Source organism: Mustelus asterias, chromosome 11 (genome assembly GCF_964213995.1).
Source record: "Mustelus asterias chromosome 11, sMusAst1.hap1.1, whole genome shotgun sequence".
NCBI lineage: Eukaryota > Metazoa > Chordata > Chondrichthyes > Carcharhiniformes > Triakidae > Mustelus > Mustelus asterias.
In genome coordinates this window covers 46963070-46980634 of record NC_135811.1, presented here as the reverse complement: position 1 = coordinate 46980634, position 17565 = coordinate 46963070, and the positions used below count along the sequence as shown (strand labels likewise).

The following is a 17565-nucleotide window of genomic DNA, read 5'->3' as shown; positions in this document are numbered from 1 at the left end:
TTCTTAAGCCGTAGAATCTTGATAGTTGTGAGATGCACAGTTGTACCGGTTTAAAATGACATTTTAAGCATCAGTGCCCATCCCTTTTCTTAAAGCTACACCTCGTCCATTCCCATATTTCAACAAATGTCTTAAGTGTGCCGGTCCAGCTGAAGATCAGTTACTAATTCAGAAGAATTTATTACATATAGTATTCATTACATAATTATCTGTTAGAAAAATCTGCTCACATTTCTCTGCCGAAAACCACAACATGATGTGTGCATTTATTGTCTTTATTTGTTCCACCCCAGAGGGAGGAAGATTGCTAATTTCTGACTTATTATTCTTGTTGACATGTTTGGGGATGCACAACATGGGAAAACCCACCTGCAGGCACACATGGAAAAGCATACATTAAACATGTCACCCAAATATTAATGAATTCACCATTTATAAGCTAAATTCATGTGTTTGATTTAATGTGGAGGAGAGGTAGATGGAATTGCAATAGGACACGGCGATGAAAAATACATGAGGAAAAATCCTTGAACATTTGAAGGAGCTTGGCTTCACTAAGACTCAGTAACTTAGTAAAAATACAATGTAGTAATGGAAAAGAAAAAGTCCCACTTCATTCTTTGTTTATCCTTAAGTTAGCAGCTGTTTTCCATGGCAAAAATGGCGGTGCTGTAATGACCTTGGGCTAGAGGAAGTCAAAATCAGCTTTTCTTTCACTTGTTTACTATTTCGTGACCTCTCCTGGAAAGTATGTGAGAGAGCTTCAGCTGAGGTCATATTGGACTTGGCTGTAATCTCTCCCTGTAGTCAAATAGTGTGACAATGCACTTATTGTCTGGGTTCCAATGAAAATTGAGCAAGGCACCTGTGAGAGATACCTCAGAGGTGAATGCCTTCATGGGACGCGAGGAGAAAAAATATCAAAGCAATACTCCAAGGAACATTTGCAAATAAATCATATGATGGTGCACTATTTTCCCAATGTTAACTCTGTTCACTTAATAAAATGACAATGCCTCTTTGTCATTATTGTAACTACTCGAGTCAATTTAGTTTTACTATCAAACTGGAATCCAGCATTCTTGTGTCACTGTGTTGTTTTTATGTGCTGTACTCTGGCTATAATCACCCCAATCTTAACTTGGAGTTAAAAGCCAATACACAATCTTCAAAGCTTGATTAACGTGAGTTAATGCTGAGTAATTCTTTTGAGCCAAATCATTTCTAAAAATTTAAATGTAAAAGTGATAAAATTTGACATTTTTGAAAAATATTATCTATTTCAACTGAATCTACTTCTCCTCAGATGCTGAAATATTTTGCATCATTTGAAGTGTTTTTTGAAGAAAATCTTCCAAAACTCTTTGCACATTTTACGAAAAATAGTTTGACTCCAGATATTTACCTGATAGACTGGTAAGTGCACTGATCATTTATTTATATTTTGAATTTCTAGTAATTTTGCAGTTGTGGGCCGTGTATAATATTTTTGTTGACGGATTGATATCCAGAGTAAAGGTTTTACCTTTTGAAATAGTTCAGCCACACCTGTTGCGAATTCAATTTCTTTTCTTGGATGCGTGTTTGTGTGATAATATATATATATATATATACATATACACAATAATGCATAAAACAAACTGATGGTATATGATAGAATTGTGAATATAGCAGCCACTGCATTCATTTTGATTGTACTCTTTTAAATTATAGGATATTTACACTCTACAGTAAGTCACTGCCTCTGGACCTAGCTTGTCGAGTCTGGGATGTCTTTTGCCGGGATGGAGAAGAGTTCCTTTTTCGGACAGCATTGGGCATCCTCAAGTTGTATGAGGATATTTTAGTGCAAATGGACTTTATTCATATAGCTCAATTCCTTACCAAACTGCCTGAAGATATCACATCAGAAAAACTTTTTGCTTGCATCACTACTGTTCAGATGCACAGCAGTAACAAAAAGTGGACACAGGTGAGGAGACAAACAGATAAGAAATGAAATATTAAGTTTAACACTACTACTGGTGCCGAATGCATAATTAATATGGAAAATGTTTGACATGTGAGGGCCTGGATTTCAGAAGCAGCATAGTCTTTGACACATCTCGGCAACCTATCACTTATAAGATGCATAAACTATAAGAGCAAAGCTTGAATAATTTACACATTCTCAAGCACAAGATGCATTACTGGTTTGAAATGTAAACTAGTGTTTTGTCTAAGTTGTGGATCACACACTGAAGTTTTGATGCTGTAGTGAGATCTATGTAATATGTTATTGCTTCACTTCTGATGAACATTGATGAAACAGGCAACAGTATTGCCCACCATAGACTCTGGCAAGGGATAGACTTTTTTCATAAAGTTCACTATATTGTTTCTGAGTCTGCTAAGTTCAGGATTGGCGTAAGGTTTTATCTTCCACTGAGTTCTTAAGTCTATAACTACAGAACAATTGGTGCTGCATTGCAGCTCCATTCTCCTATTAATTTAAAAGTCAGACTCAAAGTTTCGGGTCACTTGTAAATAAAACCTCATGCTTTCCTTTTATAATCTGCAGGTGTTTGCTTCACTGATGAAGGAAAACAAGGAAGCTGAGAAAAATCACTGTCCTGCCCTGAAAAGTTAATATTCTTTGAGGACATTTGATCTTTGTGACTGTCAGTGAGCCAGACTTTGTTAGAATTCATGGTGTAGCAATACTTTATGGAAATTTCTTCAGTGCATCTCAAAGTTGATGGCTGTTGGAGTTAAAGGATTGAATAATGTTGGACAGCGAATGACCCAAAGATCGGTGTATGTTATCCCTATTGATGGGAAGAGTGTTACGGTGCAGTTGACCCTTCGTGGCTTGCGTCCAACAAAATGAAGAAATGTTTACACTAGTGTCAGTATTAATGGAAAAATCGAGTCCTGTGCAAAGTAGTTCATTTATTAGTGGATTGAAAACTGATATGTAAAATTTCCAAGCACTTATAGACCAACCAGCTTGCTGTACCATGTTTCTGGTGCGCAAAGTACCTCTGAAGCCAGCTGATTCCCAGAAACTACCTAATGTGGACCAAATGGGTTTTGAATTACTTTCCTCCATTATGTGTAGCGTTTTAGTGATAGTCCTGTTTGGGAAGTAGCTGGTTTTTACTTTTTAACGTGGTCATTTTGCATTCTAAGATTCTGAAGCAAAAAGGACAAAGCCGAGAGAGCATCAAAGTCAGTGCTGTTCTACTTTACAGAACCACCAGCTCTGTTAGCAGCCTGGAGGTGTTTGGTTTTGAAATATTCCACAGCATCCTCTTTAATATTTCCAGACAATTCCTGTTCCTTGTAAATCTGAGGCAGATCTTTTGTATTCAATTACTGAACTGTGGCATTTTTTATTCAACTACTGAACTGTACAACAGCTATTTTTATTGACCTTCATTTCAGTAATTTGCTGCTTTTCTGGTGCTTTCAGCAATGGGAATAGGGATGTTGCATCAACTCCAGGCCTCGAGCTGCAAACAGAACGGTAGAATGTCAAAGTTAAACTTCCAAATATTGTACTACAGCAGTTAAAAGTCAGTGTCTCTCAGCTGATGAAGCCTTTGTGATTGTCCTCAGACAGGTGCTGTGGGCTTGACTCCAGTAACTGTGTATGTTTTATGATGTGCAATACAGAAAACTCCAAAATTGACACAGTGCTTTGCACAAGTCTTGGAATGTAACCATGGTAACATTCAATAACTTTTATTTCAAATCAGGTGATGAAAGCTGATGACAGCTACAAACTGTAGCAATGTGTACTAATTACCTTGCTCAGGGCTGCTGTCGGCTCACAAATGGAAAGATAAAGTGAGATTATTAGTCAGTAATCACAAAAGGGCAGAGGGCTAATTATCAGGCTTTTTTTCTAACCTGACTTGTAATTTCTGCAATGAATTTGGTGACATGTTTGTGTAAATTTGAGATTTGTCTCGTGTGCAAATTACAAAGTATACTTTCTTACACTTCTGTTTCTTTTTTTATTTGAAAGGATTTGTACTTTATTTTCTTGTATTCTTAGCTAAACCAGTTCCTGTATTCCCTGTATCAAATTTATTTTATTGGAATATAAAAATGAATTGTGTAGGAATTTTTACCTTCTCTAGTTTGTTTTGAAGCCTCTATTAAAGGAATTGGCATGTTACATAAATAGTGTACTACAAATTGAGTGTGAAATACTTGGAATTATAAGATTTTTTTATTTATATACCCTTTCATTTAGTTGAATGAAATTCTTTACCTTGCTTTCTATTGTACAGATTTCATACTGACTACAGATGTAATGTATATGAAAATTAATTGTAAATAGAAGGGAAACAGTCCACAGCTAATACCACTAGATACCAGTTTCACATGTAAATAAAGTATGAAGTCAAGTGCCTTCAACTGTGTGCTTTTTCAGTTTTACATTTGCTTTCAATCAGGTTATCGTATTTGATCTCCAAATAGGGCATTTTGTTTCGGCATGGTAAGTGCGCAATAGCACAGCACTATTAAAGGGACCTCCCAGTGCAACAAACAGGTCACACAAAACAATGAAATTGAAGGGAACATTAGTTGTCGTTCCCTCTTGGAGGCAGTGCATTGCCATTTCATCTTGCTTATGTCCTTCTCCCTTTATTTTTTTTCTGTGGGGCTGATCTATCTTTTCCTCAAAATTAAGCTATTGCTATCAAAATTAAAATGATGTTTCCTTGGTATATTTTTCCACTACTGCAAAGCTTTATAGTGCACTCAGTGTTCTATTAAAAAACCTGTGGCATTGCACATTTCTTCCATAGCTATGAGCAAGCTGTATTGAACAGTTAGTTTTGAATTTCTGTTGATTTAGGCATTAGTATGACTCTTGTCTAATAGGTGCAATGAATTTTAGTAAACTTCTTGGAAGCATGCTATCCAAGTCTCTAGGCATTCCAGCAAGAGGTTGGCCTAGTAGTAGATCTGTGACCGTCCGGCTGTTCAGGCCACTTGCAATTCTTCTCCATGCAGGGAAGCCCTAAAAAAAAAAAGCACCTTGTGCTCAACAAAATTCAGGAGGACAGAGATATGATTCTACATCCTACCACTCTGACAAGCCTGCAGGGATGGGCCATCAATTTGTTGGACTGAAACATGAAGTGAATGCTTAACAGCCCATGAGGTCATGATTGCTGAGGCCTAAACATCAGACAGCTACCTCGACTGACCTTCCTCGCATGCTAATCCTTGCTCCAGGAGAACCCTCAAGTCCTGTAAATGTAAATGACTGAAATCAGAAAATTCAGGTCCTCCTGAACAGATCTCTGGCACACTTCAAACTGTTGTACTTTGCTATAGATGTAAAAAAAATCTTTAAAATAAACAGCACTTTATCATAGAATCCCTCCAGTGCAGAAGGAGGCCATTCGGCCCATCGAGTCTGCACCGACCACAATCCCACCCAGGCCCTACCCCCGCATATTTACCCGCTAATCCCTCTAACCTACGCATTTTAGGATTCTAAGGGGCAATTTTTAACCTGGCCAATCAACCTAACCCGCACATCTTTGGACTGTGGGAGGAAACCGGAGCACCCGGAGGAAACCCACGCAGACACGAGGAGAACATGCAAACTCCACACAGACAGTGACCCGAGCCGGGAATCGAACCCGGGACCCTTTATGCTGGGGTCTTGTGACTCAGATTCACATGCAATGATATGGGGATAGGGCCTGGATGGGATTCTGTTCTGTGTAGACTCGATGGGCCAAATGGCCTCCTTCTGCACTGTAATTCGATGATATCCGATTCTTTCTGGTGCCTGATATTATAGAGCATTTCCAGAGGTGTATACTTCCCATGAGCCAAAACATGCTTTTTGTGCTCAAGGGGCTAAAATGCTTAGGGTGGTCAATGATATATGCCATTGATATCTTCTTAAAGAGCTAGGAGCTAATTGCTGAGTATAGGGTGCTACATTCATTGCTGCTCTGCAATCGTCTGCTGATGGACAATGAATCCAGAACTTCTGAGGAATGGTGTACACAGATTGACTGCCACTCTACTCACACTAGAATGTAGCTGCACCTTACTTGCTCGACCTTCTGACTCGGGCCTGGTGAGGAATGTGCAGTGCTGAGGGCTGCCAAGGCCTGTGGAGTGCAGCCAGGTCAGGGAAAAAGAAGCCATGGCCCCCTTTTTTTAATGACACTAGCTGCCATAAAACGGATAACTTTAAAGGTCTCAGCCACTTTGAAGAGCCAGGGAGAAGGTAATTTTATTAGGTAAGTGGGTGTATGGGAGGGTTTGATGTGGGGGCGAGTAGGATGGGTCAAATGGTCAATGTTGGGGGGGTGGTGGGGGGACTGCTTGGGTGATCAATGCAGGGAATGGAGATTAGTAAGGTTCAGGGAGATGTGGGGTGGGGGGTTTGCTGGTGGTGTTGAGTAGTCTAAGGAGTTGGTGGTTTTAGTTCTTCTAACTTTTCCTCGGTAGCAATTCTGATCAGACAGTCTGAATTGCCCTAGGTCTCTGATCTGGGTGCAGGGTAACTGCCCATCAGAAGTTTGAACTTCCTGGGCAGCCCTTACGTGGGAATTTGCAATCCCCGTCCCTCCCCAGTGCATCTCCTGGGTACGGGCCACTGAAGATCAGAAGTTATGGGCTAATATATCAGTCTAGCAGTCCACCAACCACATGGAGATCTGAAAGAAATACACTTGATGAAGCTCCAACATTTTAACCATAGAATCCCTACAGTGCAGAAGGAGGCCATCCAGTCCATCAAGTTTGCACCAACCCTCCGAAAGAGCATCCCACCCAGGCGCTCTCCTTTGCCCTATCTCCACAACCCCACGTGTTTACCATGGCTAATCCATCTAACCTATACATCTTTGAACACTTGGGCAAATTAACATGGCCAATCCACCTAACCTGCACATTTTAAAATCTAAAGTGATTATTTCTAACTTATGAGAACCAGAAGATACAAAGATGTAATCTCTCCATCTGCTGGACAAGTAACATTAACATTATGTATTTCAGGCTACAAACTGCAAATCAGGTTATTGCAAATTAAAACTAAACAGCTGGTGCAAATGCATTACAATAATAAGTACAATAATTATTTATCTCCATTTCAAAACCAGTTAACATAATTTACTGTAACTTGGAACCTTAGAGTGCACATCTGTGATGAAAATCTTCTATGTCCATTTAGATACTGACCCTAGCTCAGTCAACAACCTTGTGAAGTGATCACAACTAAAACAGAAATTGCTGGACAATCTCAGCAGGCCTGACAGCATCTGTGGAGAGAGAATTGAGCTAATGTTTTTGATTTTGGTTTGATTTATTATTGTCACATGTATTTAGCATACAGTGAAAAGTATTGTTTCTTGCGCGTTATAAGACAAAGCATACCATTCATAGAGAAGGAAACGAGAGAGTGCAGAATGTAGTGTTACAGTCCCAGCTAGGGTGTAGAGAAAGATCAACTTAATGCGAGGTAAGTCCATTCAAAAGTCTGACAGCAGCAGGGAAGAAGCTGTTCTTGAGTCAGTTGGTACATGACCTCAGACTTTTGTATTTTTTTCCCGACGAAAAAAGGTTCAAGTCAGGATGACCCTTCCTCTGAGCAGTTCAAAACTGCTTCACTGATATATAGTCCAAACTGCGGTGCTAATATAGGGATAGGTTCAGAATAGTTTCGGATATGCTAATGTTCCTAGACCTTGATGTACTGAGAGCTGAAGAAAGCTAAACCAAGTAGAAAACTAACCTTCCTTTATCTGACAAATGGTGTGACCCAGGACAGCAAGAAAAATGGATCGGAATTTACCAAGGACTTTGCTCCAGTTCTGATGAATGCATTTTCAATTGCTTCAAGGTACTGACTACCCTGTTCAATGCAAACATGGCGAGGCACCATTCCATCATTAATCTGTCCACATCAAGAGTGTAAGTGCTGATATTGGCCAAGTTAATGGGAATGAAGTCAGGCTGCTGTTGTGTTCTTTGAGGAAGTGCCTGTCACAGCGCCTTCTACAGGATGTCTGGAGGATCAGATTTGCAGAATCTGCTTCGCTTCCTTTTGATTGGAATATACAACAATACACAAAATACACAACTACAGTATGACCAATGGATGACGAAACCAAGTAGATTTTATTTTTCTGTCCTGAATATAGATAATTTTAATTACATTTGGCAGGGGGAAAGTAAACAAAAGATAGCAGAGGTGTCAAGTACTGTAAAATGTTTTTTGGGTTTATACTGACTGTTACAATCTGTTCTGAAGGCAATATCACCTATTAAAGTCCTCCACTTTTTAACTAAAGTGTTTGACACTAATAAATAAATTGTAAACTATTTCTTCAAATTTTTGCACAAAATTGGTTGTCGCCAGCAAACACTCTGCTCCTTTTAAAGTGTGGTACCAGCTCCTTTTAAAATGTGTACCTGGCTATTGGAAAGTTTGGACCAAATGTAATGGAATAACAATTAACCAATTTAAACTTTAAAAAACTAGTCTTGTTGAATTCAGCCTCCAACAGTCCTTTACCATCTGACTGGCTCCAATAGTCCTTGCAGCTCTGATTGTACAGTGTTAAGTGCAGTCGGACAATCTAGAAAGCTGACCTGTTGGGAAGTTGTGGGGGGAAAATGCAGCATCATTGGACCAATTCACATCACAGCACTGAAAACTGAGGGGAGAGAGAAAAGGTAAACTAATTGAAACAAAAAAAGTTGGTCATCAATTGGTGGCACGGTGATTAGCACTGCTACCTCTGCAGGCACCTGGGTTTGATTCCAGCCTTGGGTTACTGTCTGTGTGGAGTTTGCACATTCTCCCCGTGTCTGCAGGGATTTCCTCCGGGTGCTCCGGTTTCCTCCCAAACTCCAAAGATGTGCAGGTTAGGTGGATTGATTATGCTAAATTGCCCCTTAGTGTCCCAAGATATGTAGGTTAGGGGGATTAGCAGGGTACATGCATTGGGTTACAGAGGGAGGGAGTGGGCCTGGGTAAGATGCTCAGTCGGAGAGTCGATGGGCCAAATGGCCTCCTGCACTGTAGGGATTCTATAATTCTAAAGAACTCAATTTCAAAATTTGCAGATGATACAAAACTTAAGTGTTGCGAGCTGTGAGGAAGATGGTGTCAAATTTCAGGGGGACAGGCTAGTGGAAGGGGCAGATAAGGGGCCGAAGTAATTTAATGCAGAGAAGTCTGAAGAGATTCATTTTGGTAGGAAGAACATTAGAGGCAATATAAAATAAAACATGATTCTTTGGTGGGTACAGGAGCAGAGGAACTTGGATTCCACTGTGCGCAGAACATTGAAGATGGAAGGATAGGCTGAAAGAGTGGTTAATAAACCATGCAGCATCTTGGGCTTTATTCATAGGGGAATGAAGTACAAAAGCAAAAAATAATGCTAAACTTGTATGGAAGGTTGGTTCAGCCTCAACTAGAGTAGTATGCCCAGTTATAGTGCCACATTTTAGGAAGGAAGTGAAAGCATTAGAGTACAGGAAAGATGCACAAGAATGGTTCCAGGTGTGAGGAACTTCAGTTACGTGGCTAAATTGGAGAAGTTGGGACTGTTGTTCTTGGAGAAAAGAAGATTGAGAGGAGATTTGATGAGAGGTACAAGTAAATCCCACTTTTTCATTTTACCGGAAATGCCGGTTTTATGGAATGTAAGCGGGTGCTGTGGTGTTAGCTGCTCCATGTATCGCTGTTCTCTGATTCCTCTGCCTGCCACAATAATGTATAAAATCTATTATTGTGATTATGCAATTGTATACCTTAGGCTATGTCTTTGTTAATGAAGGAAAAACAGACCTACGTGTTTTATTTTGAAATGTTATTAATATCTGTGTATTTTACTATAATTCTATGGGTGAACTACATAATACCAGTTTTAAGGAAAAGCCTTTTTCACAGAATGAACTCGGGGGCCCCCAACCCATTTTGTAAAAATGGGATTTACTGTATTGAAAATAGTGAGTGGTCCGGGAAAAACTTCCATTGGTGAAGTATCAAGAACAAGAAGGCACAGTTTTAAGGTAATTCACAAAAGAAGCAATGGTAACATGCAGCAAGTTGTTGGAATCGAGAATGCACTGCCTGAGAGTGTGGTGGATTCAATTGAACCATTTAAAAGGGAATTCCATTGGTTGAAAAACGAGAATGTACTGTGGCACTAGGTAAGTAGCCCCTTCGGAGAGCTAGCACGGATACAATGGGCTGAATGGTGGCTTCCTGACCTCAATAGAGATTGAGAAGGGGATTGGGAGAGGGAGGTGGTGGAGATCATAGAAGAAGAATCATAGAACCCAACAACACAGAGGGAGGCCGTTCCGCCCATCAAAGTAGCATGGTGGCTCAGTGGTTAGCACTGCTGCATCAGCGCCAGGGACTCGTGTTCAATTCTGGCCTCGGGTCACTGTCTGTGTGGAGTTCGCACTCTCTCTGCCTGATGGGTTTCCTCCCACACTCCAAAGATGTGTGGGTTAAGTTGATTGGCCATGCTAAATTGCCCCTTAGTGTTAGGGGGACTAACGGTAAATAGATGGGGTTAACGGTATAGGGCCTGGGTGGGATTGTGGTTGGTGCAGACTTGATGGGCCAAATGACGGCCTCCTGTACTGTAGGGATTCTATGAGACCACACCAACTCTGCGATAGAGCAATCCACCCAGGCTCTTTCCCGCAACCCCATGTATTTATCCCGCTAGTCCCCTAATCTAGGGACACTAAGGGGCAATTCCATATGGCCAACCAACCTAAGGTACACATTGTTGGACAGAGGTTGGATAGAGGGAAGAGGTAATGGTAGACAGTGGGTGGCGTTTTGCAGCCTCATTTGGCCAAAACTGGAAAATCCCACCCGAGGTCAACGGACCTTTGCTTAATTCTACCCCGCCCCCCCACCCGCTATGATTCCCATGGTGGGCAGAACATTCCCCCCCACCAGTGTTTCTTGCAGAGCCAGGAGCTGCTGCTTCCAAAATTCTGTAGATTCTGAAACAGTCCAGGCAGATTGGAGGGTGAAAAATTCAACCCTGCTATTTTATAAAAAGAAGGGAGGGTGAATACAGGGAATTTCAGATTGGTTAGCCTAGCATCAGAAGTAGAGAAAATGCAAGAGTCTATTATAAAGAATGTGGTAACAGGACAGTTGGAAAATATCAATGTGATTCGACAAAGTCAACGTGGATTTGTGAAAGGAAAATTCTGTTTGACAAACCTACTGGAGTTTTTTGGGGACATAAACTGGCAGAATAAATATGGGAGAACCAGGGGATGTGGTGTATTTTGATTTTGATAAAGTCCCACATAAGAGTTCAGTGTGCAAAATTAAAGTTGGATTAGGGGTTTTATCTTGGCATGGATTGAGAATTATTTTAGCTGACAGGAAACAGTAGGAACAAATGGGTCTTTTTCAAAGTGGCAGGCGGTGTCTAGTGGGGTTCCACACGATCAGTCCATGGGCCCCAGCTATTCACAATAAACATCAATGATTTTGTTGAGGAAACCAAATGTAATATTTCTAAATTTGCTGATGACACAAAACTTGGTGGGAATGTGAATGGTGAGGAGGATCTTAAGAAGTTCCAAGGTGATTTAGGCAAGTTGAGTGAGTGGGCAAATACATGGCAGATGCAGTAAATGTGGATAAATCTGAAGTTGGCCACTTTGGAAGGAGAAACAGAATGGCAGAGTATTGTTTAAATGGTGATAGATTGAGAAATGTTGACATACAATGGGACCTGGGTGTCCTGTGCACCAGTCACTGAAAGCAATCAGACAGGTACAGCAAGCAGTTAGGAAGGCAAATGGTATGTTGGCCTTCATTGCTGGAGGCCTTGAGTACAGGAGGAAGGATGTCTTACTGCAGTTGTACAAGGCCTTAAGAGGCCACACCTGCAGTATTGTGCATTTTTGGTATCTGCTTAAGAAAGGATTTACTTGCCATGGAGGGAGTGCTGCAAAAGTTCACCTGGCTGATTCCTGAGACGGCAGGATTGTTGTATGAGGCGAGATTGGGTGGACTAGGCCTGTATTCACTGGAATTTAGAAGGAGAGAGGATCTAATTGGAACGTATATAATTCTGACACAGGCTGGATATACTGCATGCAGGGATGTTGTTTCCTCTGACGGGATCTAGAACAACGGGTTCCAGTTTCAGGGTGCAGGGTAGGCCATTTAGGACTGAAATGAAGAAACATCTTCACTCAGGGTGGTGAACCTGTGGAGGCCAAGTTATTGAATATATTTACAAAGGAAATAGTTTTCTGGACTCAAAGCATTAAGGGGTATAGGGAGAGCGCGGGATTATGGCATTGAGATAAAGGATCAGCCTTGATTATATTGAATGACCTATTCCTGTTCCTATTTTCTATGTTTCTACCAACCCCATTCCTCTCCCTTACAGCTGGTTAAGGCTGAACCAGGTTGTTTGCAATCTTAGTGTCTTGTATAAACCTGAGATGAACTTCCAACTGCACATCCTGACCATCACTAAGACTACCTCGTTCCACCTCTGTAACATTGCCTGACTCCAGTCCTCCTTCAGCTCATTTGCTGCTGATATGCTCATCCATGCTTTTGTTACCTCTACACTTGACTATCCTGGCCAACTTCCCAAATTCTACCCTCCATAAGCAATCACCCAAAACTCTGCTGTCCGAATCCTACCTTGTATCAAGTCCGGAACACCCATCTGTGCTCACTGATCTATATTGACTCTCTGTTCAGCAACCCCTTTTTTAACAAATGTTAATCCTTGTTTTCAAATCCCACCATGGCCTCACTTCCTGCTCGCCCTCTCTAGTCTCCTTCAGCCCCATGACCCTCCAAACGTACTCCTCCAATTTCAAACTCAATTTTAATCCCATCACTATTGGCATTCTATGGTTAGCTATGCCCTGTGCTTTGGGAATTCCCACTCTAAATCTCCCCACCTCCCTACCTCTTGTCCCTCCTTCAAGACACTTCAAAAGCAAGCTTTTGGCTATTCAATTTAGTCTCGCGTTACATGAATCAGTGTCAGATTTTGTTTGATAACACTCCTGTGAAATGGCTTTGGACATTTTACTACGTTGAAGGTACCACATAGAAACAAATTGCAGAGAAGGTTTGTCCATAAACTCTTTGAAATAAAGATTAAAAACTGAAAATTAAAAAAAACAGTATGCAGAACACTGTAGCGGCGCGCTATAATTTGAAAGAAAAAGGCTGATTTATCCGTGATTATCACGATTGTAGGTATGGGCAAGGAGTTTCCAAAACGGAACAAAATGTGATTGACAGAATGACTGTCTTGGTGGCTAGGATTTTAACAATAGAAATCCATGAATCTTGGAGATGAAATGTGTTAATTGATATTTTTGATCTCACCGCTTCCTTTACCAATAGTGATGGGAAAATCTAACAATGCAATATTAATTTTAAAATAGATTAGCTATTTTTCTTCAGCCGAACTGGAAAACAATTACTGTTGGCTTCAGGACTTTGATCACAAAATCTCTAGCTTTTATTAAAACAAAAAAAATGTTTATGTTCCAACAATCGCCTTCACTCTAACTTTTGTACTTCTCCTCTTGATCTGCGCAGTTTATAACCCGAGTTGCACTCTGTGCTCAGTGGGGAAACTGCCACAGCATTCGCATGAATTATTTCATTGATTTCCAGTCTTTGTGAACATGAATGGAAGACCCACATACTGGATTTATAGGTAACTGCTCTGCTGGAAGAATATAGTATTCAACAATGAAGCAAACCGTGGTAGGTGATGATTTGTACACTGGAAAAATACATAATGATAATGTTTCTGTGTTAGTGCCATTGTTTAAAAAGCACCGATCGATGTTCATGCTTGCTACATATACAATGCTGCTATTTAGATATGCTATGTGATTGACCATAAGATGGCTTTGATGTGGCAATATTGGCGACCTGGCTGAAAAAGAATGGGTAGTAAATATTCCTGGATACAAAAGGTTCAGAAAAGATAAGGAAGGAAAGAAAGGAGATCATTACAGTGCTGGACAGAGGCAATGCCTTCAGGAGTCAAGGACAGAATATATTTACTTAGAACTCACAAACAATAGAGATACCATTACACTACTGGGTATATTCTATAGATCACCAAATAGTGGAAGATAGAGGAACAAATTTGAAAGGAAACTTCAGAGAGGTGCAAGAAATAGAGTAGTGAAATTAGAGGACTTCAATTATCCTAATGTGGAATGAGATAGTAATAGTGTAGGGCAGAAAGAGGGACAAGAGTATGAAGTGAGTTGAGGCAAATTTTCCAAATCAGTAAGTTTCTGGGCCAACACAGGAGGAGGCATTGCTGGTTCTGAGGAATGAGGTGGGTGAAGATTTTTTTTATTCATTCATGGCATGTGGCATTGCTGGCTAGGCCAGTATTCATTTCTCATCTCTAAATGTCCTTGGATCAAGTGTCAGTAAGGGAACACTTGGGAGAGAGTAATCATAGCTAACCTAAACCTTATGATACTATGAAAAAGGTCAAAGGGCAATTGAGGGTAAAAATACTTGGTAGGAAAACCAGCCTATTTCTTAAATGATGACAGATTGAGATGTGTTGATGTCAGAAGGGAACTGGGTGTCCTTGTTCATCAGTCACTGAAAGCTAACATACACATGCAACACGCAATTGACCTTTACTGCAAGAGTTTAGGAATGAAGAGGTTTTGCTGCAGTTATATAGAGCCTTGGTGAGACCACACCTGGAACTGAAGAAAAGTATTCATTCATCATATCTGATCTTATTAAAATCAGCCTTCCCCCATTTTAGAAAAGGTCCACGTCCTTTTCCATAACAATCATGAATCTAATGGAGTTATGATCGCTGTCTGCAAAATGCTCCCCCAGTGATTGTTCAACCTTTGAATTTAAGTCTAGGAACTGTATTGTATACAGTTTTGGTCTCCTTACTGAGGAAGGAAATACTTGCCATAGAGGGAGTGCAAGGAAGTTTCACCAGACTGATTGCTGGGATGATGTGCTCATTTGAGGAGACTGGGCCTGTAGGGTTTAAACAAATGAGAGGTAATCTCATTGAAGTATACAAATTTCTCAGAGGATTCGATAGGGTAGATGCAAGAAGGATGTTTCTCCTGGCTAGGATTGGGATGAAGAGGAATTTCTTCAATCAGAGGGTGGTGAATCTTTTGAATTCTCTGTCGCAGGGGGCTGTGTAGGCTCAGTCAGAGTATGTTCGCAGTCATTAAGTTTCAGACAGCGATCAATAGATTTAATAACCTCAAGGGATCTGAGGATAGTGTGTGAAAATGGAATGGAGGTGGAAGATCAGCCATGGTCTCGTTGAATGATAGAGCAGGCTCAAGGGGCTGCATGACTTACTTTTCCTCCTATATTCCTAATTCTGGGCACCACACTTTAGGAAGGATGTGAAGGCATTCAGACAGTGTGCAGTTCCATGAGAACATTTCCAGGAAGAGGAACTTCAGCTACATAGATTGGATAAGCTGGGGTTGAAGATTCAGAGGAGATTTGATACAAGTATTCAAAATTTTGAGGGGTCAGGCCAGAGTTGATAGGGAGGTGCCCACTGGTGAGGGGCTCAAGGACCAGAGGACACCGATGTAAGCTGAATGGTTTAAAAAGAACAACGGTGACATGAGGAACATTTTTTTTTCGTAGCACTCAGTTATTATCTAAAATGCAAGGAGTCTGATGAACAAGGCAAATTAAAGCATAGGGATATAATGTCCTTGAGACATGTTTACAAGAGGGGGCAAGAATGGCAGCTCAATATTCCAAGAGATAGGATCTTCAGGCAAGACGGAGAAGGAGGTATAAGAGGAGGGGTGTCGCAATTTTGATCAGTGAATCAGTACTGCAGTAAGGAAGGACGACATCTTAGAAGGCTCTTCTAATGAAGCTACATGGGTAGAACTTAAAAGACCAAAAGGGAGCAACCACATTGCTGGGAGTGTTCTACAGGCCCCCTAACAGTTCGAGGGAAATAGATATGCAGGCAAATTTCAGAGAAGTGTAAAATGTGTCCAGGAGAATTTTTTAAGACAGTCTGCAGGACGTCCTACAAGAGTGAGGGATAAAGGTTCCTAGACTGAAATTTAAAGCCAGGCAAGTGGTTGAACAATCACTGGGGGAGCATTTTGCAGACAGCGATCATAACTCCATTAGATTCATGATTGTTATAGAAAAGGACGTGGACCTTTTCTAAAATGGGGGAAGGCTGATTTTAATAAGATCAGATATGATGAATGAATACTTTTCTTCAGTGTTCACCAGGGAGAGGGGCAATGTTTTTGAGGAAGAGAAGGTGTTACAGGCTAATAGACTGGAGGAAGTAGATGTTCGGAGGGAGGATGTACTAGCAGTTTTGAATAAACTGAAGGTCGATAAGTCCCCTGGGCCTGATGAAATATATCCTAGGATTCTTTGGGAGGCAAGGCATGAGATTGCAGAGCCTTTGGCTTTGATCTTTGGGTCCTCACTGTCCACGGGGCTGGTGCCAAAGGACTGGAGAGTGGCGAATGTTGTTCCTCTGTTTAAGAAAGGGAATAGAAATGACCCTGGTAATTATAGGCCGGTTAGTCTTTCTTCGGTGGTTGGTAAGTTGATGGAAAAGGTCCTTAGGGATGGGATTTACGACCATTTAGAAAGATGCAGATTAATCCAGGATAGTCAGCATGGATTCGTGAAGGGCAAGTTGTGCCTCAAATTTGATAGAATTTTTTGAGGAGGTAACTAAGTGTGTTGATGAAGGTAGGGCAGTTGATGTCATATACATGGATTTTAGTAAGGCGTTTGATAAGGTCCCCCATGGTCGGCTTATGATGAAAGTAAGGAGGTGTGGGATAGAGGGAAAGTTGGCTGATTGGATAGGTAACTGGCTATTTGATCGAAGACAGAGGGTGGTGGTGGATGGAAAATTTTCGGACTGGAGGCAGGTTGCTAGCGGAGTGCCACAGGGATCAGTGCTTGGTCCTCTACTATTTGTGATTTTTATTAATGACTTAGAGGAGGGGGCTGAAGGGTGGATCAGTAAATTTGCTGATGACACCAAGATTGGTGGAGTAGCAGATGAGGTGGAGGGCTGTTGTAGACTGCAAAGAGACATAGATAGGATGCAAAGCTGGGCTGAAAAATGGCAGATGGAGTTTAACCCTGATAAATGTGAGGTGATTCATTTTGGTAGGACAAATTTAAATGTGGATTACAGGGTCAAAGGTAGGGTTCTGAAGACTGTGGGGAAACAGAGAGATCTTGGGGTCCATATCCACAGATCTCCTGAAGGTTGCCACTCAAGTGGATAGAGCTGTGAAGAAGGCCTATAGTGTGTTAGCTTTCATTAACAGGGGGTTGGAGTTTAAGAGCCGTGGGGTTATGCTGCAACTGTACAGGACCTTGGTGAAACCACATTTGGAATATTGTGTGCAGTTCTGGTCACCGCACTATAAGAAGGATGTGGAAGCACTGGAAAGAGTGCAAAGGAGATTTACCAGGATGTTGCCTGGTTTGGAGGGTAGGTCTTATGAGGAAAGGTTGAGGGAGCT

General features: G+C 41.1%; 1 protein-coding gene across 2 annotated transcripts in view; it reads left to right on the top strand.

Annotated features, from left to right (window-relative positions):
- The window catches only part of tbc1d12b (TBC1 domain family, member 12b), a 95631-nt gene extending 91226 nt beyond the window's left edge, over positions 1–4405 (top strand). The window contains exons 11-13 of one of the 2 annotated variants that reach the window (XM_078223541.1): positions 1307–1416; positions 1714–1972; positions 2561–4405. In XM_078223541.1, the coding sequence (XP_078079667.1) occupies positions 1307–1416; positions 1714–1972; positions 2561–2629 (438 nt within the window). In that variant the 3' untranslated portion in view covers positions 2630–4405. The remainder of the gene's footprint in view (positions 1–1306; positions 1417–1713; positions 1973–2560) is intronic. The other variant, XM_078223540.1, reaches the window with a different exon arrangement.
- Positions 4406–17565: the final 13160 nt, after the last annotated feature.